Source organism: Anoplophora glabripennis, unplaced genomic scaffold, assembly GCF_000390285.2.
Source record: "Anoplophora glabripennis isolate ALB-LARVAE unplaced genomic scaffold, Agla_2.0 scaffold14, whole genome shotgun sequence".
Classification (NCBI taxonomy): Eukaryota; Metazoa; Arthropoda; class Insecta; order Coleoptera; family Cerambycidae; genus Anoplophora; species Anoplophora glabripennis.
This window is the reverse complement of record NW_019416352.1, coordinates 1,328,923-1,354,827: the sequence shown is the minus strand read 5'-3', so window position 1 is coordinate 1,354,827 and position 25,905 is coordinate 1,328,923. Positions and strand designations below refer to the sequence as shown.

Below are 25,905 nucleotides of genomic sequence, written 5' to 3'. Positions count from 1 at the left end.
ATTAAACTGTTTATCTAGAATAATGTGTATAGCGCATATTAAAACTTTTATAACCAATATGCAACTTTTATTACAAAAAAAAGCAATCATCTCCATACTCATTATTCAATCAGTTTAACTGGAAGGTGCTTAATACACCTTATGCATCTATGAAATAAAGGTTATAATGAATTACTTATACATTATTAGGTGTTATAGACTTTATATTCCAATTGTATAGTAGGGAAGATTTGTTGTATAAAGACCAGTATCCGAATTTGTATATAACAATTGTATTAACAGAATTATTCGTTCTTATACTGAATATGTTTCCGTTTTTAACGTGTAAAACGCATTATAATGGTTAAGTGATCGTCACCTCTCGGTGCATAATCGGTTATGATCGTTGTTAAGTTATATTCATAGTCTTGTAATAATAATCATATGTCAGACCCGAGAGCGAAGTGCGCCGACTCAATAAGAAACCTGGCTATTCCAGCCGCTGATTTAGGGTTCGCCGCACAAGCTCATCCCTTCCCTTCTAAGATTTCAGTAGCATGCTATGCATGAAGCAGAACGGTGCTCAGCTATCTTATACAGTCCACTTTTATTGTCCATAGATGTTCAATCATTGTCAAAATAAACACACAAAACCACAACGTCTTTATTATCTTTACTCAAGAAGAGAAAATACAACAATCGTAAAATTTCCGACAGTCCGCTGTGCATCGACTTACACACGTCTAGTTTGATGAAATGTATATGCACATGTTTTGTGGGATACATGATCATATCGCGTTGTGTGAAATGGAAAATTATTATGTAAGTATCTAACTCTTTTATGGCTTGTAATTGTTTCGTTTTTTCAAATGTAAATCTTGTCTAAATCTTAAAAATTATTATTTTGTAGGTCCTATTAGAAATCACTGATGTTAAGTTTTACATAAGATGGAGGAACAGAAGGTAACGGTGACAAAGAAAAGCATGGGTATAAAGTCAATCAACCAGAGGAAATAAAATTATATGGAAAGAAGCTCAACCTTTCTGGGGATGCTTCATTCTTAAGGTGGAAGAGTTATAGTGCAAATTCTCATGTAATACAGGAAAATACGGGTGCATCGTTGCTAAGAAAATAAACTGGACAGTTTTGGGAGCGATTTGTCATCATTTTTAGGGCTTAAAAGTATGTTTTATGTATGTTTACATTTGAACCTTAGCTTGTAATTACAGTTATCCAATAAAATTTCTGAAAACTTAATGTCATATGTTTTTAACTCATACAGAGTATAAAACAGTTTAATAGGTACATTTATTATAATAAAACTTATAACCAGTACTAGATGTTCTAATAACGATATGGAACACTTTAATAACAGTTATTGCTATTATTTCGTAAAGGGTATAAAAAACGTTGTACACTAGTTATACAATAATTTAATAAAGAATAAGGTTTATAGTCACTATACAACTGTGCTAGCAATACGCGTTTTATATCCAATATTCACCTGTTTAACTGTCACATATAGTATACAATGGCCTTATAATGGCATATAGAATTCTAATAAAGAATAAAACGCATTTCTTTCAGTGTACGGTTTATTGGGTTATTTTAACATATTTCAATAGGAAATTAACGGGTATGTATCTATATGGTAGTGAGATTTGAGATTTGCGTTTAATTTTTGTTATACAGCATCTTTTTGGTTTGATCCGTAGCTCTCCCCCCTCTAGATCCGGGCCTGCCACTTGTCAGCTGTTTTACCTTAATTCATCCTCTTTAAGTTGAACTATCCGAGAACTTCGTACGATGATTTGTCGTCATTCAAAGCAAAAATGATTTTTGATAATAATTAATTATTCGGGAATTAATGACCATACAGAGAATCAAAGCAGGGTTTTGAGAACTTCAAAATATCCACTATAAGACGTTCTTATTGTGTTTTGAAAAATTTTTTTTCAATGCAAGAAACTTGATTCAAAATAAAGGTACAAAATTTTGTATTTTAGGATTTTTGCTAAACAAGTAGTGAATAAACTAAGGATATTTTCTTTTTTCTTTTAACTTCAAATTGTTCCAAATAAATCCTCGAGAGTTAAAAACGCTGCGATTTTTGTCATTCTGATTCGAATGATCGAAATTGTCACTTTTACTAAAAATCAATTAAAGGATAAATTTTGTATTGTTTATTCATTTTTTCGCGAATATCTCAAAAACTACAATTTTTATCGAAAAAATGATCATAAGCAAAAATGAAGGTAATTAAATAGCAAAGAGATTGCTTTTTTTATTTTTGTAGGTGGTATAGAATCCGAATTATGACTCCCAGAATTTGAAGTCAATTTCAAAGGTAGCTATAATGGAAAAATTAAAGGTTTTTCGAGGAAAACTTATATAACACTTATTAATGTTCTTGAAAAGACCTTTAAATAGAGTGATGGAAAGCATGAAAACTAATGAAGTTATAATCAAAATAAAATGATTGTCTTGATTTTTGAGAGCAAAAAATTGGTATTAAAATTAATGACTTGACGGAAAAAAAATTAAACGTATTCCTTCTGCAATTTACTTTATTTACGTATTAACAGTAGATTTTGAGAATGTGAACTATTTTAGAAGCCTAAATTTAAAAAAATATTTCATTTACTTTTGAATAAAATTTTTCAATTTTTTAAAAGATTGAATTTTTTCAAAATATTTCAAAACCTAGCAGTTAGAATAAGAAATTGTTTTTCTTACTGAACAATTTGCTATTTTAAAATTTTTGTAGGACAAAATTTAACTGAATTATGACCGTTAGAAGCTCAAAACTAAGTTCCAAGACTGCCTTTCCTGAGCCCTTTTAGCTTACAAATCTAAAAAACTAAGTGCTCAAAAAAACTGGAAATCACAAAACTTAAAGTGCTTTAAATTCCCTACAAATGGTTTTTTGAGTAAAATAACTAAAATTACAAAAAAGTTATGGTGAAAAAATTAATAGCATTTGTGTATTTTGGAGCACTTGTGAACTATTTATAATATATACAAAAATTTTTTCATTTGATATTAATTTAATAAAAAAATATTAAGAATAAATTCAATAAAATTAAAAAAAATTAATTATATCATCATACTCACATATAATTCTTAGGAAATTTTTCTATAAGGGTTGGGTTTTTTTATGAAGGGTAGGTCTTCGATACGGGTTTTTTGGGTGGCTGAAAAGTTGCAATATATCATAGATCATTTAAAAACCAATAAAAAATTTATAATTCCACATATGCATAGGTACCATTAAAACATCTCAAGCTTTCAATAATATTTTTTGTTTATTTTATTATAGGGGATGGTTTTTAAGGGTTGCAACTTTGTAATGAGTCGTTAGCTTTCTAATGAATAACAAAAGAAACGCAATACATTGTGAATGCACCAAAAGAATATTTTAAACTGTTAAAAACTTTTTTTTCTATTTTTTGACCATAGAAAGATGGTTTTTAAGGATTTTTAAGGGTTGAAAAGTAATTAAATTTCATAAATTATATTAAAAAACGTGAAAGGAACTTTATCCAACATATTTGAACATGAATTGAATCTTTAAAATATGTAAATCTGCGATTTTCGTATTTTTTTGGTACAACGATAGTTTTCATCCCCAAATAAAAAAAAGCACACATCTAGACAATATAACTTTTGAAGTGGGGAGTCAGATGAGCTTGTATTCAAAAATCCATGCTATCCGAAAAAATTGGGAGCTTTTACCTTATTTTCCCCTTCAGTGACAGGGCTAAAGGTCGTAGAGTTAAAATTTAAAAATCTTTTAACATAATCCCAAGATTCCAAAACATATATAAAAACCCTCTACGTAACCACTTTTTATGTCACGTATTTCCTGGACTTTTAAACATAGAGCCAGGCGGACGAAGTGATAAGAGTTCTGTTAATGAAAGATAATGTGTTTGCACAATTACGTATCATATTTCTATTACAGACTAAGTTAATGGTTTTGTCTACTCAATCAACTGACCTTTCGTTCATGAATTTACCCTTTTTATGTCGTTTGCGTCTAAGCTGTTTATAAACGCTCTATTTTAACAATAGAAACACCATAACATTCATTCGTAAATCTTCTTGAATCCGATCAATGGAATTGCTTTGAATTTTACTATAGTTGACTTACTTCCAATCCATCAGTTATTTCCATAATAGTGTTTGGTGTGAAATCACGAATTTTAATTTTCATTTGTAACCGCTAGACTTTCTGTAAGCAGAATAGAATCATTACCAAAGAAGATATGGTTTTCAGTCAACATTTAGTGATATACACTATCATCTTTGCTGCACCACCATTTTTTTCTGGTAACTTCATTGTTGAGAAACGAAGCAGACTTTTAATTTTCAAGATACATTGGATGTAAAGAAATACACAGGGTGATTCACAAATGATGACCAAAAATGAAACCTCGTGTTCTTTGGTGAATTTTAAGGAGGTATATCGGGTTTACTCAAATACACAGATGTACTTGAAATTTATTTGGCCTATTACCCAGTGCTCCCTTTGTGCGTCATATTTTTATGAATTTTTTTTTTTTTTGAATCTATATTTTGAGATATTGTTGTTGAAAGTTGTTCATTTTAACATAGGTTTATATGGCGAAGATAGACGGTGTGGCTCTTTTTTTGTGAAACAAAACTTTTCCATAGATAGTACACAGTATTATCTTATTTTTGATGTAAAGCTAATATAAGTTTTGAACATAGTACAGCATTAATACATAATTAGAAACAGAAACCAATAATTGCATTTCTGTCTGACTTGAGGATTAATGTGGCAACGTCGCAATCAGCTGACAGCAAGGAGGAAATACTTTTGAGAGACTTGATAAAAACGAAATTGATTTCAAACATATACATGTTTCCTAAATCCCATGTACATTGTTCTCAACAATAAATTATCCACAACAGATGATTTTTTTGTAATGTTGTTAAAAAACTAGATTAATTAAAAAAGACTAGGAAGCTGTGATATATTTATTGGAATAAAAAATACAGTTGCTAAATCCTTTTAATATATCTAATGGTTTATAAAAACATCGTAATCATTACCCAGCAATATTTAGGGTTACATAAAGTTTTCTTTACTAAAGAACATAAATATTTCTCAGCAAACTTTTGTAACATTACTAAAATAGAGATTAAAACACGAACAGTGAGTAATAATGTAATTTCTATCACACAACCTTCAAAATTGCATCCAACATTTTCTTCGACTTGGACGAGAGATGGGCGCGAGTGTCATTTCATTTCTTTAGAACTAAATTAACATAATTCTCGTTGTTTTACCAGTTCACATGATTTACGGATGTTAAATAAAGGATACAAATCTTCGCGAGGATAATACGATATATTTGCTATATATAATAATTATATTGTACATAGTTTACACACAATACATTTTTGAACGCGTACGCATCTTTACCCGAATTTGATGCGTAATATCTCCGATGTCCGAAGTCTGTAGGTTCGTAGGGTGTACAACTGCTAGTCAATTATTAGCGCTGTTGCCACATCTACATAGTCTTTATGCGTTCATTAAATATAATTTAAAACTACTTAATTATGATATTTTTATGTTGTTAATTAGTCAATATGTATGCTATGTGTATGTGGGTATATTTCTTTGCCATATAGATAATGTTTATCGCAAATAATTTCAATAGAATTAAATTTTTTCAAATTGGCAGCGGGTTTTAGTCCCATAAGAAAAGCATAGGACCCCCCTGCGCTCCTCACTTCCCTCGGACCCCATTATATCTCCTTATGGGGAGTCTTTCCGTTAAACTTAAAAAAATATAATTTAAAAACTATTAAGTGAAATAATTTGATAATTGGGCACATGTATTTATATAAACATTGTCCAAAATCTGAGGGCTTCGAAAAAAGCCTGATTTTCGAGTGAAACTTAAAAAAACAAATAATTTTCTTTTTTTAATGTTAATTTTTGCAATAAATCTGAAAACACTGAATATTTCCAAAACAGCTGAAGATAGGTATATGACATTGTGCATGAAATATGTCTAGAATATTCTGAAGAATCCAAAAATTGAATAATAGACAGGGTGTTGCATTTAAAATAAGAAAGTTGGTATTTACCACTGTTACATGTATGAAAAGTTTTTGTTGAAAACAGTGCGACGTATCCGAGTTTTTTCGAACACGCCTTCATTTATTTATTATTGAATATATTCTATTTGGCTGATACACACTGTATATGCAAACGACACTATCCCATATTTTCATTAGAAATGAGACTGCGATTTTTAGAGGATAAACCTCTCGGAAAACTTCTATTTAACGACTAAACTCTGCTAAAATTAAAGTAAATAATTACCCCCACATTGTTTTTATGGCCCCAATAGGGGCGAAACTGCGTAACACCAGGCTACATTTCTGGAAACGTATATTTTGTTTAATTTTAATTTGTTCTACGCGTCTGTTACTACCCTCCTCTATGCTATTGAGCGCCTGTTATAACTAGGTCAGACGACTCTCAACAAAACTCATATAATAAAAGTTAACGGAGCTATCCAAACTTATAAAAGTTGATTAGATGACAGTCCTAATGTTACGTCTCCTATAAATGTGTATAAGATACCCCACGACAGGGCTTCGTATTTATTGTTCTTGAGATAATTTTTGATATATCGAATCTGTTTGAATTAAATGAGAACTTGCAGAAATAAAGGTCTGAGTTAAGTTTCTTTTATTCGTTCTTTCGTCACAATAAAATCTATTGTACTTAATGTCAATCCAGCTCTTATTAAATGAACGATGTTCTGTAGAAAGGAATAAGTACAGTAAAATTACAACAAATAAAAAAGTATTATTTGTTGTTAATGTTAATTGGGCAAATTTAAAATTTTAATCTGGGTGGTTAATATAAGATCTGTGGAGATATATCTGAAATCTGTTCGTTGTCGAGTTTATTTTGATCAAATTAAAATTTTAAATTTAGTCAGTTAATATTGAAACACCCTGTATATTCATAATTCATAGCTACATTGTAAGGAGTATGTAAAATTTCTCATATTTAAATTAGATCAGAATTTTATCATTAAACTACAATGTGTGCATAATTAATGATAACACCGATTCTAATGAAATTAAACCAATTATTTTGATTGTTCTTTTAGTACTAAGAAACAATTAAATTGTTTATTCTGCTGACGAATGGCCTTTACTGTTTACTAGCTGTTATAGATGTACAATTCACTCCAGGACTATGCCTGTAATGCGTAGAGTTTCCTACGTATCATGAATTAAAAGGACGATTTGTTTTCACCTAACGACTAGATGTCTAAAAATGATATTCTAGTTCATTTCTTATTCACAAATTTTCACTAGAAGCGGTCTATCACGATTTTGTTATTTTCTTTTTTTATATTAAAATTATTTTATTTGACTACTGGCTTAAAAAAAAATCTAAAAAGTACGATTGTGTCAAAAATGACAGTTGTTTATTATATAATTTTGGCATTGGCTTTTATTTCCAATAAAAGTTTTGCAAAATCGAGATTGAAATACTTAAAATTATATATTTCCATTTCTCAATTATTATTATTTACCCAATAATAAATAAATGCCAAAAGTATTTGTAAGTTGTCCTTTTCATGTAAATAGGTATACATTATGCTAAAAGAGAGTATGAGTACTTGAGAATTAGAACAGAAAAAAGCAAAATCAGGAATTGAAGAGAAAAATTGTGGAGCCATAACCTCCGTACACCGTTCGAGGGCATTAACTAATCGACATAGAGTACATGTCACAAATTATGCACTGCTCTTTTTGCAAAGAACTTATTTTAGATTACCTACAAACTGTGGTCACGAAGTGATTTGCGTGGAAAAGTAAAAATATGATTTAGTTACATGCATAAGTAGCATACTACATACAACTATGATGCACTTCTGGTGAATACAAATGTTCCTTGTAAGACAAGGGTTTAAAGCGATCGCATTTGTGAAAGTACAATACAATTTGACATATGTAGTATTATAATATTTTAAAAAATATACTGAAATTATTTTAAAGATTGATTTAAAAACGAAAAGTGATATTACAAATGTCAGAATTTATCTAAATGCATAAGATTGTTATATGCGCTGTGATGCAAAGCATAAATATTTCGTTGTTTATATGCTGTTATATTTTTTACTTTTTATATTGAAAGTTTATCGTACTTTATAAATAAAAAAAGATTTCAAAAACCATACTTCATTTGGAACTTTCCCATTCTATTTTATTATTCCGAATTGAATTACGCAAATAAACACAAGTTGAATATAATCCATTTCTAATGAATGACTAATTTGTGTATCGAAACGTTTATTTAAATTTACCGCCACCTATCCTCATTCTAACTCTGTTGCGCTGTTGCCGTTACTTCTTCCCGTTTATTACTTGGCGGACAAGTCAGGACTTTTTATGTTTGATAATTTATTTCTCTGTGTAATGTGCAATAACCTACTCTTTCTCTTCTTCCTATCTGTTAATTAATGATTCAGGTAAATTACTATTTTTTTTTCGATTTACCATTTACATTTTTTAGCCCGTAAATCGGTTGTACAAAAATATTAGTATCACATTTTTTGATACAATAAATGTATGTTGTTAAAAGAATTCGATTTTCTCAAAAACGGTACAAGATATCGACTGATATACGTATACCTTTTTTTAGCAGAGTGAGAGAGAAATCGAACTATGAAAGAAAAATGTTAAATTTGGCAACGCTGTCAAAGATTTAATTGCCCAAATTTCGTTGTTGTCATGATGAATGAAGCCCTATTGGAAAATGTTTTATGAACTACTACATCTATTTTGATTTTCCCCTGTATACCCCTTCATTTTTGACATGACCTTTCCGGACACCCTGTATAATGTGAACTGAGTGAGGTGTTTTTTTTTAGTATTGCATTGAGAAAAAACAAATGAAGTTCTTTTAAATTATGTCGCAACTTTGCCTTAGATAATTCCAACATTAAAATTTAAGTACCTATTTTTTTATACAATCTGTTAGCTAGACCTACGTTATACTCCAAATATAACCTCTACAGAAAAATCTTGAGTCAGCTATTTGCTTTCAATGTAATCAATCTTCCTATTGTCGAAAGCTGCTACTCGCTGCTTATATGGGGATTACGAGGGCCTATTCAGAGTACGAACTTTTAAATTTCTCGCTGCCGTATAGATTTTTTAATTTACGCCTCGCCTACGGCGACGCTGTCGTCCTTTCCCCTAATCGAACCCTTTAGATTAATGCGTTTTTTTTTCTGTTGCAGAGATGAAACAAGAACTAGAGGATCTAATGGCTGACGTTAAGAAGACTGCCAATAAAGTCCGTGCCAAGCTAAAGGGTAAGATAATTAGTGTCTTTTTGTTTTCGGAAATAAATCGTGGGTATTTTTGGTACGTATCGATAGGAAGGTTTGGTACAGACGTAAATTGAGAGACGTTCGTTCATAATCTCTGTGAATTTGTCATCAGAAAAAAAGAAAGCGTAATAGAATGTACAATCTTGCATTTAGGTGCGTTTCGAAAAAATATTCGCGAAAGTACAACAATATAATATTATAAAAACAAAATAAAGTTAAGGAAAATATTACAACAATGATAAAATTATAACTTAAAATTGTCATTTATTTTTAATCCTGTTTCTTAAGTGCCACAAACACTAGTTATGTGGAACGAAAAAGCCTTGTTTTAGAACAAAAAAAGAGTGAAATTTCTTTCGGTGTAATAAATTTTATGTACCTTAGGGTGGCCCAAACAAAACGAATGTATACAGGGTGATCCGAATTTTATGTAGGAAAATTCGAGGGCAGATAGATCTCTTTAAAATAATGTGTTTGCCATATAAATATAGGTCTGGAACGGCACCGTTTTAGAGATACGGGGTGTTGAAGTTGTCAAAAAAAATTGATTTTTTGTTTATATCTATTAACCGATTTCAATAAAATTTGGTACATATAATGTATGATAGTAGCCCTTATATTCCCTGAAATATGATCTTTAAAGGTTCAACCAGTGGTGTACAACTGGACAGGGGTCACCCCTTTTTTTACAAAAAACCCTACGCCACTGCATTTTTTGCATGTTATTGTTACTGATTTATATTTTAATGCACAAAATAGGAAAAAGGTGACTTTAATTTTTTCCCTAAGATTCGCCGTTTTCAACTTATTCATACCAATACAATCCCCTTGTGGCAGACACTTCTAACGATAACATTTCAAGAATATTTGTTTATGTTTAAAAGTAAGTGCAATTTGTAAGCACATCAACAAAATTATTTACACTCCTTTCTACACCACCTGTGAGGTAGTGTTTTATATAAACAAAAATCAATTTTTTTTTAAAACCTCAACACCCTGTATCTCTAAAACGGGGCCGTTCCAGACCTATGTTTATAAGGCAAACACATATTATTTTAAAGAGATCTATCTACCCTCGAAGTTTCCTGCATAAAATTCGGACCACCCTGTATATATATATTTTTCGTGTCTTGTGAATATATGTTAGTTTATCATGTTTTAAGAGCACCCTCAAAAAATCAGCTCAGCGCTTTAGAGGTCGCTCAATATTTTTAAAAATTTCCAAAATCGTCAAAAATTGAATTTTATTTTAAATTTTTTTCTCGTTATTTTATCATTTCCTATGTTGAAAAAAAACTCGATTCTGAAAATTTCAAATCAATATTTTAATTTCTTAAGGTCACTCATAATTATTTTAACTTTTCAAAGTAGTGTCCCTATGTTTTTAAACGACCTCTAAAAAATAAATATCAACGAACTAATAATTTTTTTATTGAATTTGATGAACAAAAGAATAGAAATAAATCACGAGACATTTAAATTTTAAAAAATTAAAAAATTATAAATACTTGAGACAGTGTGGTGTGGTAGTAAATTTTGCCTCGAGTGTCTCGTGAATTATTTCTATTCTTTTGTTCATCAAATTCAATAAAAAAATTATTAGTTCGTTGATACATATTTATTTTTAGAGGTCACTCGAAAACATTTTAGATACACTACTTTGAAAGTTAAAATAATTATGAGTGACCTTTAGAAATTTGAAATTTTCAGAATCGAGTTTTTTTTCAACCTAGAAAATGACAAAATAACGAGAAAAAAAATTCAAAAAAAATTTCAATTTTTGACGATTTTCATATTTTCACGTGACATGAAAAAAAAATCGTTTTTTTTTGGACCACCCTAATGTACCTTTTGCAAATTTTGTCTAATTTAGAGATGTTTCATATTTAATATAATTTTACAGTATCAGTTTATGGAATATTTCTTATTTTTAGAATTTTTCTTCTGAAAATTTACCTACACTTTTAAAGGGTATGAATACTGTGGGACAGAAAAAAATTTTAATAAAAAAAAAAATGAAATTTTTTTCAGAGAAAAAGGGTAGTTTTGAAAAAATTGTTTTTAAGTGATTACAGACTGCACAAAAATTAATTAGAAATTTGTCTCAAAAGACGGTATGAATCGGGGTCGAAATCTGGTTTGGGTCATCAACTTTAATTTTAATTTAATTAAAAGTTGATGAACAGAAGCATAGGACTGGAAAAGCCGAATCGCACTGGAAACAATTGGATTTTGTTTTCTTCAATGTCCGGAAGATTTTCCAAAAAAATTCGAAAATTTTTAGAAATTTATTTATTTTTTCTTCAATTTAAATGTTATTTGCGGTAAAAAAGTGAGAAAACCTGAAAAAAATTAATTTTTTTTCAAAAGTTTAACTGTTTGAAACAAAGAAACGGCTCGCTAGATCGAGATGAAACTTCACAGGGTTCTTCTGGGTATATCGAACTGTAAAAGTCATGCTTAACATTAGTCATTTCGTGAATTTAGTCATCAATTTTATAAAAAAACATAAATTACCCTTTTTTTCTGTTTTTTAAATTCGTGTAAGATGAAAAAAAAATTCTGAAAAATTGCGGCAGCATGTTATAGGAAATTTATTCCAGCTTTCGAAACTGCTCTTCGATTCTCTGTACAACCATTTGTCGCCGAGATATCGATGATTGAAGACAAAAGAATCCTTTTCCATTAAAAGTCCGATATTTTGATGAAAAATGGTCGTATCGAAGCTATCTGGTCCATGCAATGGCTTAGTCGAACAAAAATTTTCCAAGTGTGTGGACTCAACAAAAAAAATTGCAAAATATTTTTGTCGCGCTATTTCTTAGAATTGCCTGATAACTGTAGCTCCTAAAAAATTTCGACCGAAAGATCTAAAAACTAGAATCTTAGCTTTAAATTGCTTTTTTTAAATTCCCGATACGACCATTTTTCACCTAAGTACAGTCTGTCAAAAGTCACGGAAAATTTCGGAAATTCTTTTGACCCTTTAATTTTTTGCATTAGTTTATTACATTCTAACTATAGAGTAAATACTCATTCCCAAATTTTACGGTTTAATTAGGAACAGTTTGGGAGATATCTGGAAAAAAACAGCTTTCAAGGACTCACCTTTGTTCATCTAAACTTTTTTTCTTATTTCTACCCACATAATGTACTGGTAAAAAATTACATACTAACTTCGGTTTTAATTAAAATATTATAACAAATGAGTAAAATTATCAAAATGCTCAATATTGAGTGAAAATGTATTCAATAATTTTACTCGATGGATTCACTCTGTTCCTTTAGTGCTTTCAGGCATACCAATTTTTATACAGTGTTGAGTAACCAGGAAACAATTTTTTTCCTTCCGCTGAGGGCTTCTCTATTATATTTCTGTTTTCGTACATGCTTTTTGTTAATCGGCCAACAACTCTGTAACATTAACAATGGTCTCCGGTCCAATTTTAGCTGTCCATAATGGACTTGTACATTGTATTTAGAGGCTCTCTCTCCTGAAGGCCCAGCCACTTCCGGTCGGGTACAGGTATTCGGCTGGCGTTATCTGAGGGCGAGTTTGACCTACTTCGCAGCCTTGCATTGTTATCATTATATCAAGTTGGCAGACACTGGCTTCATTCCAAAAGTGAATATGATCTGATTTTCGGGACTTCGAATGAATATCTGCCGGAAGGTGCGCTGTTTATAGCGCGATCGTCCATAAAAACCTGTAATAAATTGGAGTCACTTAATTGGGGTGTCGAGATTTAGGTTATAAATGTTGGCAATAAATTTTGTTAAGTTTCAATCGGATCCGCCGCTTTATCAAGCAATTTGTGACAGTACAAGAGTGGAATTCGCATTATATTTAAGGCGTTTTTTTGTGGGAGAGGAGCACCGTGGACTTTGCCTTGTTTCTCAATATCGTGGAGTAGTAAAAGCTCATTATGTATGCAGACAAGTTAAAAATGCAGTACACGTACATCTAATTTCATAAATTGCTTCGTATTTTATGTGGGCTACCTAAAAGTTTAGTAAAATATTACTAGAACAAACATCAAACACAAAACAAAAAAAATGATAATTTGTAACGAGAGTGTCAAAAGCGTTGATTATGAATAGATCAATATAAATTGTTTTTTTATTTAATAATTTTGCCCACTTTTTCTAGACATGTGAACCTATAAGTTTATTATTATTTTTTATTTAAATGCAGAGTAAAACAAACTTTTTATTATAGATAAAATAATTGACAAATCGTTGCTCTTGCCTGCAATGTAAAATAAATTCGAATTCATAAATTAGTAAGTTATGATCCATTCCAATGAAGGCATCTTTTTCTGGAGTAAACGGCATAATGCGTTCTGAAATAAAAATATTTTTAACATCAAAATTTTGTTTCTGTTATAATTTACTAGTAATTTGACGAGATTCTACAAGTTTATCTGTGAAAACAACTGATTGATTTGAAATGTTGAAGCAAAAGAAACTATAAAATGATGGCAGCAAATAAACTCAAACGAAAACAGACACCGACGACGGACGCCACTGAAAAATGCACAAATATAAATTTAATGTCATTTTATTAAATAAATTCACATGGAGAGGGCTATAGCAAGAATGTTATAAATATTTAGGAGTTTTCTTATATTTTCTAATTATTGGCGGATGCGCCGATGTTTACCAAAGCATTATTTCACGAACAGCTCATTTTACGTAGCACTTTTCCTCCCTCTTTCTTGACTATATTAATAATTTCGAAGTCTGCTTTGAAGCAGACGGCTTTATTAACCTTTTTATTACCTAAATTATTAAGAAACTTGAAATGAACAATTATAAGAAAATATCTAGTAATTAACAATATTGCGTTTGTAAACAGTTAGATCAAACAAGTCACTTTTTGTTTCTAATAACGCATTTTATTATAATGATTTTATACATGGGTGACATGTATAGGATGGTGTAAATTGTACCACAACATGTCTATTTACCGGGTATGTTTTACACATTCCTTCAGGGATTTTGACTATTCGTTATATTCATCAATTATGTTAATATTTTTAAAACGATTTCAAATTTATATCTACACCTAGTCAATTTTCAGTTCTCAAGTGAAATGTCGACTTTTACATAGTTTTAAATTGGTATAGAATCAGTATAAAATTATTTAAGTATTAGAAAAGTTGTCAGTTATATTTGTTTTTATGAATAAATACGTATTTCAACAATTCTACTAGAAGTCACGGATTTATATCTGTTGTGCTGTTAAAATATCAATACCTACAACTTTGTTATGTCATAATAAATAGTTTATATTTTATACTTCTATATTTTTATATAAAACATTAAAATTTTATCTTCAACCGACACAAAACTATGACATTCTTTGACTGTCAGAAACCTCCAAGGTTGATATTTTCCTTACTAAGAAAAAAAAATGGTATCTTAGCAACAAAAATATTCACTTTTAATCCTTAAATTAAATGTGTTAATAAAGCACAAATTAATAATTAAATGGGGGATTTTGGTTGGAGCATGTTTTAGCATGTTTTATTAGAATTAAAGTGTTTTTTTGTCTCGCAATTATGCGACCGCTCAACTTCGCTACAAAAGTAACACTTTTAATCCTAATATAACAATATACTTAATATTTAGTTCTGTACATACAACTTTTTTAATTCCTGACTGTCTTTTTTTGATACTATACTGGATGTCTCATAATTAGTGTCCAATAATTTACCACTTGATTTTATTGCCAAAAATAATATTTTTTCATATAAACATTGGTCGACAAATGCTTCCTAAGGGAGCTACGCCCCCCTAAATGGGGCCTGAAAAAATTAATTTTGTAAATATATCCGAAATGGCTTGATGGAAAATGATGAATTTTGACATCGTGAACACTCAATATGAAGATCTATTGGTTGATTTTTGGAGTATGTACTTATAAAATAACTAAAGGGTGTCCTAAAAGTAACGCTGGATATGAGATGTCCGCCATGTTCATTCCTAAGACTTGGCAGCGTCGTTGCGGTTAGAAAAAATGGAGTTCTGTATGACGGATGAGCGAATGAATATTGTGAAAATTTATTACTGTGTGCAAATTACGTGGAATTTTTGGTAGAAGGAACGCCCTGGATGAAACAACTGTGAAAAAAGAGAGACAGTGTGGTGTGGATTTTATGCTGATGGGGCGATTGGTTCTTTTTTCAACAATTTCAGTTTTTTAATCGTTAATTTTATGATTTAACACTAAAACAATTTTTTTCTATGCCGTTCGATTGATTACACAGGTCAACAAGGGTCAAGAAGCAGACACACTAATATGCATTCTCGAAGGATTTTGGTGCGCTGAATCCGAATCTGGCCGCAGAATTTCTGTATCACATCAGGTTTTTGAGATATCCTAACCTAAAAGTGCAAAAAACACTGTTTTTCGTCTTATTTGAGGTTATGTAGTAATGCCATCTATTCCTTTTCAAAAAATACATATAATTTAAAAGTACAAGGCTCCCTCCTTCGAATGCCGTTGAGTTTGCTCAAATATCTTTTTTTTTTTCGTTGAGATATCACATGTTGAAATTTCTAAGTTTATCAGTTTCTTAATATGTGAAAATCTACTAAGGATTCCTTAGACGTCAAACAGTTGATTGCAGTTCAGAAACTTCATACTCGGAAACTTTCAATACATACGAACTCAAACTCACAAACTCCAAATCCCTAAACCCACAAACCCCAATCCCACAAAACCCGAACCTACAAACCCCAAGCCCACCAACTCCAAACCCACAAGCCGTATGGGTATGAAGTTTCTGAATTGCAATCGACTGCTTGATGTCTAAGGGATCCTTAGTAGATTTTCGCATATTAAGAAATGGAGAAGCTTAAAAATTTCAACATGTGATATCTCAACGAAAAAAAAAAAGATATTTGAGCAAACTCAACGGCATTCGAAGGAGGGAGCCTTGTACTTTTAGGTTCAATGCATTAGTTTTTTGAAAAAGAATAGATGGCATTACTACATAACCTCAAATATGACGAAAAACAGTGTTTTTTGCACTTTTATGTTAGGATATCTCAAAAACCTGACGTGATAGAGCAATTCTACTGCCAGATTCGGATTAAGCGCACCTAAATCCTTCGGAAATATTTATTCAAGTTTCTGCTTCCAAAAAAGTTAAATTTTGTTGGTGTGATTATTTAAAATAATAAAAAGTTGGTTTCAAAATTTTGTTTTACGACAAACATAAAAATCACGCTATTCGCTATTTCTCTGAAAATATAGTTAACATTTTTTTTAGAGTAGATTGAAAAAAAATATATTTAAAATTCATTCATTTTTGTGCTTGTTATGATTTTTTAAATATCTGAAATCATCCCATAACTTCTAGCCACCCTAACTCTGTTAATTTTAATAGTACAAGAAAAAGTCAAGAGGCCATTTTTATGTAGAATTGTATGCTTTACAACTTTTTTTTTCTAGCCCTTACCCCTTTTGACTAACATTGCGATTTAAAGGCCCATTTAATTGGCGAAAATCTGTACCAAGCCATACGATACGTAACAAAAAAGTTCCCCGATACATATTTTATTTAGTCCCGCTAAGAGACCGTGCGATTTTTTTGTGTATTTCTGTCCGCAGTTATAGAACAGAGTATAGAAACCGAGGAACAGAACAACAAATCGTCGGCCGACCTGAGGATACGAAAAACGCAGCATTCGGCGCTATCCAGGAAATTCGTGGAGGTGATGACCGAGTACAACCGGACGCAGACGGACTACAGGGAGCGGTGTCTGGCGAGGATAAAGCGGCAGTTGGAAATTAGTAAGTTTCCCTTTCCGCGGGCGGCCGTCCCGATTAGAAATCGGCGGGAGGGGGCGCGGGGGCGGTCGGGAACGGTAAGGGTTGCTAATGGGCGGTCGGATTACTCTTTGTAGCCGCTCGAATATTAAAATGTTTTTGTTCTTGACAGGTGGTTGCGTAGGTAATGGGATGTAAGGGTCGATGTTCGGGGAGCTGTGGGGAGGTTCATTTTAATTAAGGAGGACGCGGTGATTGGAGTTCGTCTGCGTGTTTTGTGGGTAGTGAGGGGTTAAAAAAAATAACGGGAAATTTTGTTTTGCGGGATGCTAGGTGTGTCTTAATTTAACTGCCGAATGTCTGCAGGTTGTTCCTTGATAAAAATTAAGGAAAAGGTCAAATGTCAGTTCTGACTCCTTGACCTATGACCTGTTAACAGTGATTTTTGTTAAATAAACTCTTTTATAAAAAATTAAAGGAGCAGGTTTATTGCTCCTTGAACATCTATTAATGATTAAGGTGATAAAAATTTTGTTTGCGTTATATTTCTCTCAATTTCGCGTTAAATACTCATCAAATATTGGGAAAAAAACAAAAATTATAAAAAAATTCAAAATTAAAAAAAAATAAATTTGAAAATAATCAAACCTCATTTTTTTGCGTAGTTTTGAAAAAAACTCTTAAAAACTTGAAAACTGGAAAAAAGGATCAATAAATAATAAAATGCAAAATACAAAGATTCAACTTAAATTAATGCAATTAACTTTAACTCGATGAAATACGGCAGGCGAAGAAAACAAATCGCATCAAAACTGGACGGAAAATGATTAAAAAAATTTCTGAATATTGGGTAATTAAAAAAAATTCAAATCTCCAATATTTTTTTAAATTAAAAATTTTTTTTTCGACATTAGAAATATTCAATGTGAATTTTTAAAGAAAGATAACAAAAAAAATTTTGAAAAATTTTTTTTTTAAAATTGTTTTTTTTTATATTGATTTTTTTTTCGATATTTGATGGCTTTTTAACGCGAAATTGTGAGAACGCAAAAATGTTTTTGTTATCTTAATCATCATTAATTGATGTTTAAGGAGCAATAAACCTGCTCCTTTAATTTTTTATAAAACTGTGACGATTCGGCAAATAAAAGGAAAACGGTTCGGCCGATCGATTTCAAAATTTACAGGCCTCATGGGTATTGATCTAAAGAAACCTACGAACATTGGTACTTTTCGCAATATTTGCAAAGTAGTCGTTGATTTTCCAAAACAACAGAAAAAGTGTTTTCTTTTGTAATTTTTCAACTTAATACCGAGTATACAAAAAAATTCCCAAACATACGAAAAGGCCCTTGAAGAGGGTTGATTCATGTTGACAAAACTCACCTTCCTTTCTCTGTAGGATCATTACTTCAGGAGATATCGATGATCAAAGGAAAAGGTGACTTCACTCAATAGCCGTTATTTCAATGGGAAATAATCGTGCAGAAAATAAAAAAAGACCAAATTGATGCTGAGCTATCGAGCTAAATGGCCCTGGTATTGATTAAACAAAAAAAAATCTGAGCCTATAGACAGTTTTGAAAAAAAAAAATGTAAAATTTTTAAGAGATATTTAATTTTTTATTTAGTAAATCTCGGGTTGAAATAATGTTAATTTCGTTAATACAATAGCTTCAATGCTCATGAATTTTCGCGCTACCTTAATGAAAAAAAAATCATCTCGATACGTTCATTATTAACGCGTAGCGCGCATGCTCCGCCTCGCTCTTCCCACTCGTTCGCTAGACCGAGTAATAGAACGCATCGCCGCTATCTTCTTTTTTGCAATTAAATAGTTGAATTCACCTTAATGTTAATGTAGGACATGAAAATATCGCTCTTAATGTATACTCTAGCCAAATTTCGGCTCTTAATATTAATAATTAAGGTCACTGCGATTAAATAAAAAAAATATCTCAGCTTCTAATCAACTTAAAGCAACGATTTTTTTTTAAATTCGAAGAAAAATAGTACTACCTAAACTATAGAGGTTACTATTTTATTTTATAATTTCCTATCTTAACAATTTAATAAATATTAACATTTTTTCAGTCATTTTTAAACAAATTAAATTTGAAAAATTAAATTCAACTATTTAATTAGGTACAAAAACAACTAATGATCGAAACTCACAACAACTGTGAGCTTGAGAAAAGTGAATTGAAAATACCATCTTAGATAACAAATGCCGCCAACGCCAAACCAATTAAGTTTTCGGGCTGAAATTTTTACCACTTATTAAGGGTGCAAAAAGCCTAAAAAATCCTGAATTACAAGTGTTTGCGATGAAAATTGTATTAATTATTAGCAATTGAAAAATGCGGACATTTTCGACCATTTTTGAGCTCTTGCGCATAAACAAATTATCGGATTTTAATCGGACTTGTCTTATTTTAGAGATTTATTTAATACCTACCTTTTTTGTATAAACCTTTTTTCTCTATGAATAGCAGTTTTTTTATGCGAGTCAAAAAACCACCTTTTCATAACTTTGACCATTGTTTTAACAAAGTTTCCCAACTAATCTCGAGTTGATTTTTTGATATTTTGTTTATAACATGTTTCTGAACAATATTCCGCAGAGAAAATTCTAATAGTATTTTTTTCCCGAAAAAAAAGCTATAATGACTGGCCTACAAAGGAAAAAAATTTAAAAACATTCTTTCTAAAATTATTCAAAATTCAAAATTTCACTATTTTTCCTATTTTTCAAGTTTATTTTTTACATATCTCGAAAACTATTATAGTTACAGAAATGAGCTTGTGTTTGTTTTAAAGAGGATACTTGGGGCTATGAAAAATATAAATATTCCGAAAAATAATTTTGAAAAATGAAAAATTAGCAGAATTTTGAATTTTTAAAAATCGTCAAAATCGGCTATCAACATTAAATTTTTGGCCCAATTTTTTTTTTTATAAAATACATTCAAATAATCTTAAAAGGTCCTGAAATTTTCAGAGTTGCGGTTTTTTTCCAAAAATATGAATATTTAAATTTTGGCAAAAAAAAATTAATTGTTAAGTAAAGTTAAGAAAACATAGTTTTGTAATTTTGAGCAGAAAAAAGTTCATTTTATGACATAAGAACATAAAAACAGAAACATAATTAGATAATGACTTCAAAATGCCGTTTGATTTTTAATTTTAGTCTTGATTTTTTTTATTCTTTGAAATATATTTCTTGGTCACGAATATTTTTAGAAAATCACTCTTCGTAAAAAGTTTATTTTTTTTTCTCTTGGACAATATTGAAGCTCGCCCCCTTCTTGTCCCAGATTCTACAATAATCTTTTCTTTCTATTGAAAAAATGCTACACTTTTCTGTACATGATGATCGAAACTAAATGATTTTGTGTCATTTCACCACCACAGCGGGTAGAACAACCACCAACGAGGAGCTTGAGGAGATGCTGGAACAGGGCAACCCAGCTGTGTTCACACAAGGTGTAAGTCGTCGCCGCCTCTTTCTCCCGGTCTATATCGCTAATTCCCGTCTCTCCATTTGCAGATAATAATGGAAACGCAACAAGCCAGGCAGACCCTGGCCGACATCGAGGCCAGGCATGCTGATATCATCAAGTTAGAAAATTCAATTAGAGAATTACATGACATGTTTATGGACATGGCGATGTTGGTGGAGAATCAGGTAGGTAATAATTTATTGTCCGCATGTAGGTCGCCGGAATTTATGCAACCTATATCGATGTCGCGCCTCCCCGTTATATGCGATTTTAATGCATATCGACTCGTCTGCGTTTGATGTCGCCCTGCGTTTTTCTCATGGCTGAAAGATTTATTACCCCGATCGATTTGGTTTGCTAATAGCTGGGAATTGTGAATATACAATGTAGATATGCAAAAAAATATATACAGTGTCTCAAAAGTGACGTCCGAACTTCTGGGTTCTGATTAAGGGGACAAAAACAAATCGAAAATCAAGACTGGAAAATTTTCAGCTGCCATTGCAGGATGTCATTCTGTTAGCAGTTACACTAAATTATCAGTTTCAACATGATGGAGCTCCATCACATGATTTACGAGTATAAAAAAATTATCTGAATCAAAACTTCTCAGACAGATGGATCGGAAGAGGTGGACCATGGCCTCGTAGATCACCAGGTCTGAATCCCCTTCATTCGGATTATTTAAAAGCCCGTATGCAGGCTGCTGTCGCGTTAATAGACCAAGAGATGTTGCAAAGAATTCATGCTTCAATGTTGAATAGTGATAATCTTTGTCTTGAAGTAGAAAGCAACTTATTTGAATAGTTTTTGTAAATACTTACCTACTATTGGTTATAAATTATTTGTCTTGGTCCCCATAAGCACAGACCTTAGTTTTGAGACATAAAAATGGATTTTATTTTTTTTAGTTTTTTGAATAATGTTTTCAATAACTCGACAAAGAAAAACAATCGGAAAATTTTCCACTTTTAATTTTCAATTCCTTTTTGTCTCCTTATTCAAATCCCAGAAGGACACACACTTCTTATTTGTGGAAGGGCGAAATGGGCGGTGACTATTAGACGCCTTCATTATAGCCATCTTTCTCTATCGCACGGATTTCTATGACTTACTTTATCGCTCTCACGTAACGGCCGATGAACCATGGGGACTTTCCGACCCTGTATACGTATTTAGTATGTGTATATTCGAATAAACCAGTACTATAAGTACTATACCATAACTACTATATTATAATAAGAAAATAAATGATTATTTAATACGAATGCACATTTAAAATGTTTCTACTCTCAATGATATTTATTTCATTTTATTTTTGAAAGAAGGGGTATTTTTCAAGGGTTGAAAAGTTGCAATCGATAAAAAAGATTTTTTAATCAAGAAATCAATTTTAATTTGATAAAAATGCATGATTAAAACGTTTCAAGTTGAAAAAAAAATTTTGTATACTATTTTCATCCAATGGGGTGTTTTTTTTTAAAGGTTCTTCCGGGATAAAAATTTGGGATACATTAAGTTTCATGTTAGATAGCACATGAAATTACTCATACTGCACAAATAAAAAAGATTTGATTACATAAAATGCTTAAATTTGTATTTTTTCTTTTTTTCCAATAAGGGGTGGTTTTCACCCCTTAAGAACAAAAAGCACACCTATGGCATATATAAGTTTTGAAGTGGGGGGGTAAGATGAGCCTAATTCTAAATTTTGAGAAAAATCGATGCAGTTATAAAAAATTCGGAGGTATTACTATATTTTCAGCTACAGTAACTGGGCTATTACTTTTAAAACAAATATTAACAGTAATATTTCATGTTCTGAAGGTTATAAAATAGCAGTTGATACCAGCGTCGGACTGTTATGTTTAGTGGCCCTTGCTAAATTCCGCGAGATACCGAAAAGAAATAAAAGTCAAGAACAACAAGCTTTATTGCGTTTTAACGCAACATTCGTTGGAATTTCTCTTAAAGAAGGCGTACAATTAGGAATTTAAAAATGTAGTTTTAATTTGGTGAACATACAAGATAATAGATTATTTTATCATTAAAATGCCATAATATGCCTTCAAATCTCGAATTAGTCGTACTTAAGCACTAACTAAGAAAAGACAAATAACTTTTATTATAACTGATAAAACTTTACCGAAAAACGGTAAACTATCACTTCTCTGTAACTCAAAAAAACAATATTCAAAGTATATTTTAATTTGAGCTTTAGAAGCAAACTAACAAGGTGGGTTTAGAAAAAAATATATTTTCTTATAAGTAGAGTTCGGGACCCGGTCGGATGATCATAGCCGTCGCGTCGACCTTTCGCTACAGCGCATCGTACGAAACCGTTAATAACGGCAGTTATTGGCTTCGCGTTTGCTTCATGCTTCATGTATACGTGTATATTCTAATAATGTCGAACGCGCCAAAGGGTAAAAAACGACCTTTCGATGATAAAGTACAGAAATTTATTTATTTTTATTTATACCTAAGTACCTGTTTATTTATTTGTTTACGAGGAACACGCCTATGACTAGCCGACGAAAACCCCGAACTCTACTTATAAGTAGATTTTTGTGTATTTTTACGTCATCTGAGCACATATTTGACGCTTCTGAATCTTTTGATTCCAGAACAACTTGCTCCTGGTCATCTTAAACAAACTTCAAATATCCATTTTCCTTTAAAGGGAGACGGTCTGATGATTTGTTTATTAACATAATTTCTAAAGGTTTTTTTATTTTTCTCCGCACAGTTTTCCGGAAATTTTAGATTTTTTAGATATCCCCTTTCCCTCACTTCCAGAAATCGCGGGTGAGCTGCCCAGACCAGTCCGACTATGATTGATTACCTAACTTTTATTTAATCTGTTATTTCTTTAACCACAAAAGTTAATTTGCAACAAGTCGTTCCGATTCTAGTAGTTGTATATATATTAATATTAATAATTTTACCGTGAATTATGTTCTTGAAAAGTATACAAATACAATACAAAGCCACCGAAAGCATAATGTATTTGCACAAAACTTCAGCTTCTGTGAAACCAGAAAAACGAACTTACCACTTCCGCCACATAAATGTACACAACTATATCTATAATTTGTTTTTCATTTGTGAAGTTGCAATTAATATTTTTATTTTTGTAGATCTTAAAAAGACAAAATACATATAGGTACTGAAACTATAAATTTCTACTATAAAAACAAAACATCTTTGTTCGAGTTCATTGTTATGTGGGTATATGTAAAAGAGGATCTTTACGTTTTTATTCAATTCTAGTAACATCAATATATTCATGAATTCTCACAAAATTCTAGTCTATTGGGGGCAATGAGATGTAAGTCATCAAGGTGAAAGATAATGGCTATGAAAACAGAGCGCCGTCAAATGCAGACTTTGTTACTAATCGATTTGTTCAATAGTATATTATGTAAATTCTCAAGCGATATTTTTTAAACATTATTTTCTCTACGATATGCAGAGTGTCTATGAAAAAAACCTTCAGGTAGTCTCCTTGTTTTCGAACGTTTATCGTTAAACTTAATAAGTAAATTCATTGAAACCGTATACATTTCAATCAAAATATAGGAATAAAAATTATAATGATTTTTCTCATTCCTTCTAAGAATGGATAGTATACAAAAAGTAAAAATCAAATGCCTCTGAAATTAATATTAATTTGAAATTTGAAAAATTAAAAAAAATTGTTTATGGAGCTACTTACAGGTACTTTATCGAATCGATTAGTAGTTACAATTTAACCAATTTCATTTGAAATTTGAAATGAAATTTGAAAAAAAAACGAAAATCATTTATATATAACCTGATATTTATTTTTGCCATCATACTATTCGCTAGCATTTGAAATGATATTGGTTAAGACATTCTTTTATATTTATTTATTGAATTTTTAAAATATGTACTATACCACTTTGATTTTATCTTGGATTGTTTTTTAAATAGAAATATACACTCGTCTATTTTTATCTTGTGCATAAATTGTATTTCTTTACATCCAGTAATTTTTTAAGAACTAAATTGCATGTTCTCAAAACAATTTAAGAGAAAATAATTAAGATACTGGAAATCGTGCAATTACTTCTAAATTAAATCCCAGCGGGGCTACAATTGCATGATAACCGTTTTAATCTAATTTTCATGTTCTTTTAAAAAAGTATATTTAACTGTGTTACTTACTTTAACTAATTTATTAACATTATATAGTTCACTACAAATGAATTGAAATGTGAAATTATAATAAGTTTTTAAATCAAAATATTAATAATTGATTATTTTGTTATTTTTCAAATCATGTAATGAGCTATGTATACCTATATGTAATTCTTGTTTTTATATGCAGTTCCTTTATAAATGAAAAATTAGATACTCTTGCGCTGAAAATCATTTTGCATTTTAACTGGTTAAATTTCACTTTTTCATACCTTTTCTCTATTCGGGATGTAATTTAAGTAAAAACATTTCAGGAGATGAACCCTTAGATCATTTTAAGAAGAAAAGTTCGTATAAATTTATGTCCAAAACTGTTGCTCTCAAGACAGTTTTAGAAAAATTTAACATTTTCAAATATCTTTGAAGATACGAGGATCGTTCAATAAGTCCTTCCAAAAAGATAAAAACAAATTATTTTAGGTAGATTTTTTTTTATTTCTCAACATACATGATCTCCTATTAACTCTATACACTTTTCCAAGCATTTCTCCAACTTTTTTAAGCCATCTAAAAAGTAAGATTTGGGAAGGTCCTTCAGTTCTGACTTGTCAACTGTTGTGCTTCTTTATCTATCTTGTGGGAACATTGTTGGTGGTACTCTCTCAATTCGGTGACTACATTTCCTATGCTACGAGCGCCATCTCTTGAATTTTCTAAGGACTTATTGAACGATCCTCGTATTTTACATAGACTGATGAAAGTTGGACTTGGAAAATTTCTGTACATCTTTTTCTTTGAAACAAAATTAGGAGTCAAACGTGTCAATCGAATTTCCAAAATGCTCAATAATATTGAAATTCTGGGCTCATGTTAACCAAAATGTACCTTTTAAAACATAAGTCCAGAAGAACTTTTCTTTTTAAAATTGTCTCCTCCGAAATATTTTCAAATATGTACTTAAGTTACATCGGATATATCATTTCTTACTTTTTAAGTGTTACTAACAATCTTAGCATCTTCTGTTTAATATAATAATTTGACAGTATACACGTATACACGTATTAACATTTACCA

General features: G+C 30.7%; 1 protein-coding gene across 2 annotated transcripts in view; it reads left to right on the top strand.

The window, feature by feature from the left end:
* Positions 1-25,905, top strand: part of LOC108904058 (syntaxin-1A) — a 150,018-nt gene that overhangs the window by 114,724 nt on the left and 9,389 nt on the right. For both annotated transcript variants that reach the window (XM_018706442.1, XM_018706443.1), the window contains exons 4-7: positions 9,292-9,366; positions 17,006-17,188; positions 20,579-20,652; positions 20,715-20,852. In XM_018706442.1, the coding sequence (XP_018561958.1) occupies positions 9,292-9,366; positions 17,006-17,188; positions 20,579-20,652; positions 20,715-20,852 (470 nt within the window). The remainder of the gene's footprint in view (positions 1-9,291; positions 9,367-17,005; positions 17,189-20,578; positions 20,653-20,714; positions 20,853-25,905) is intronic.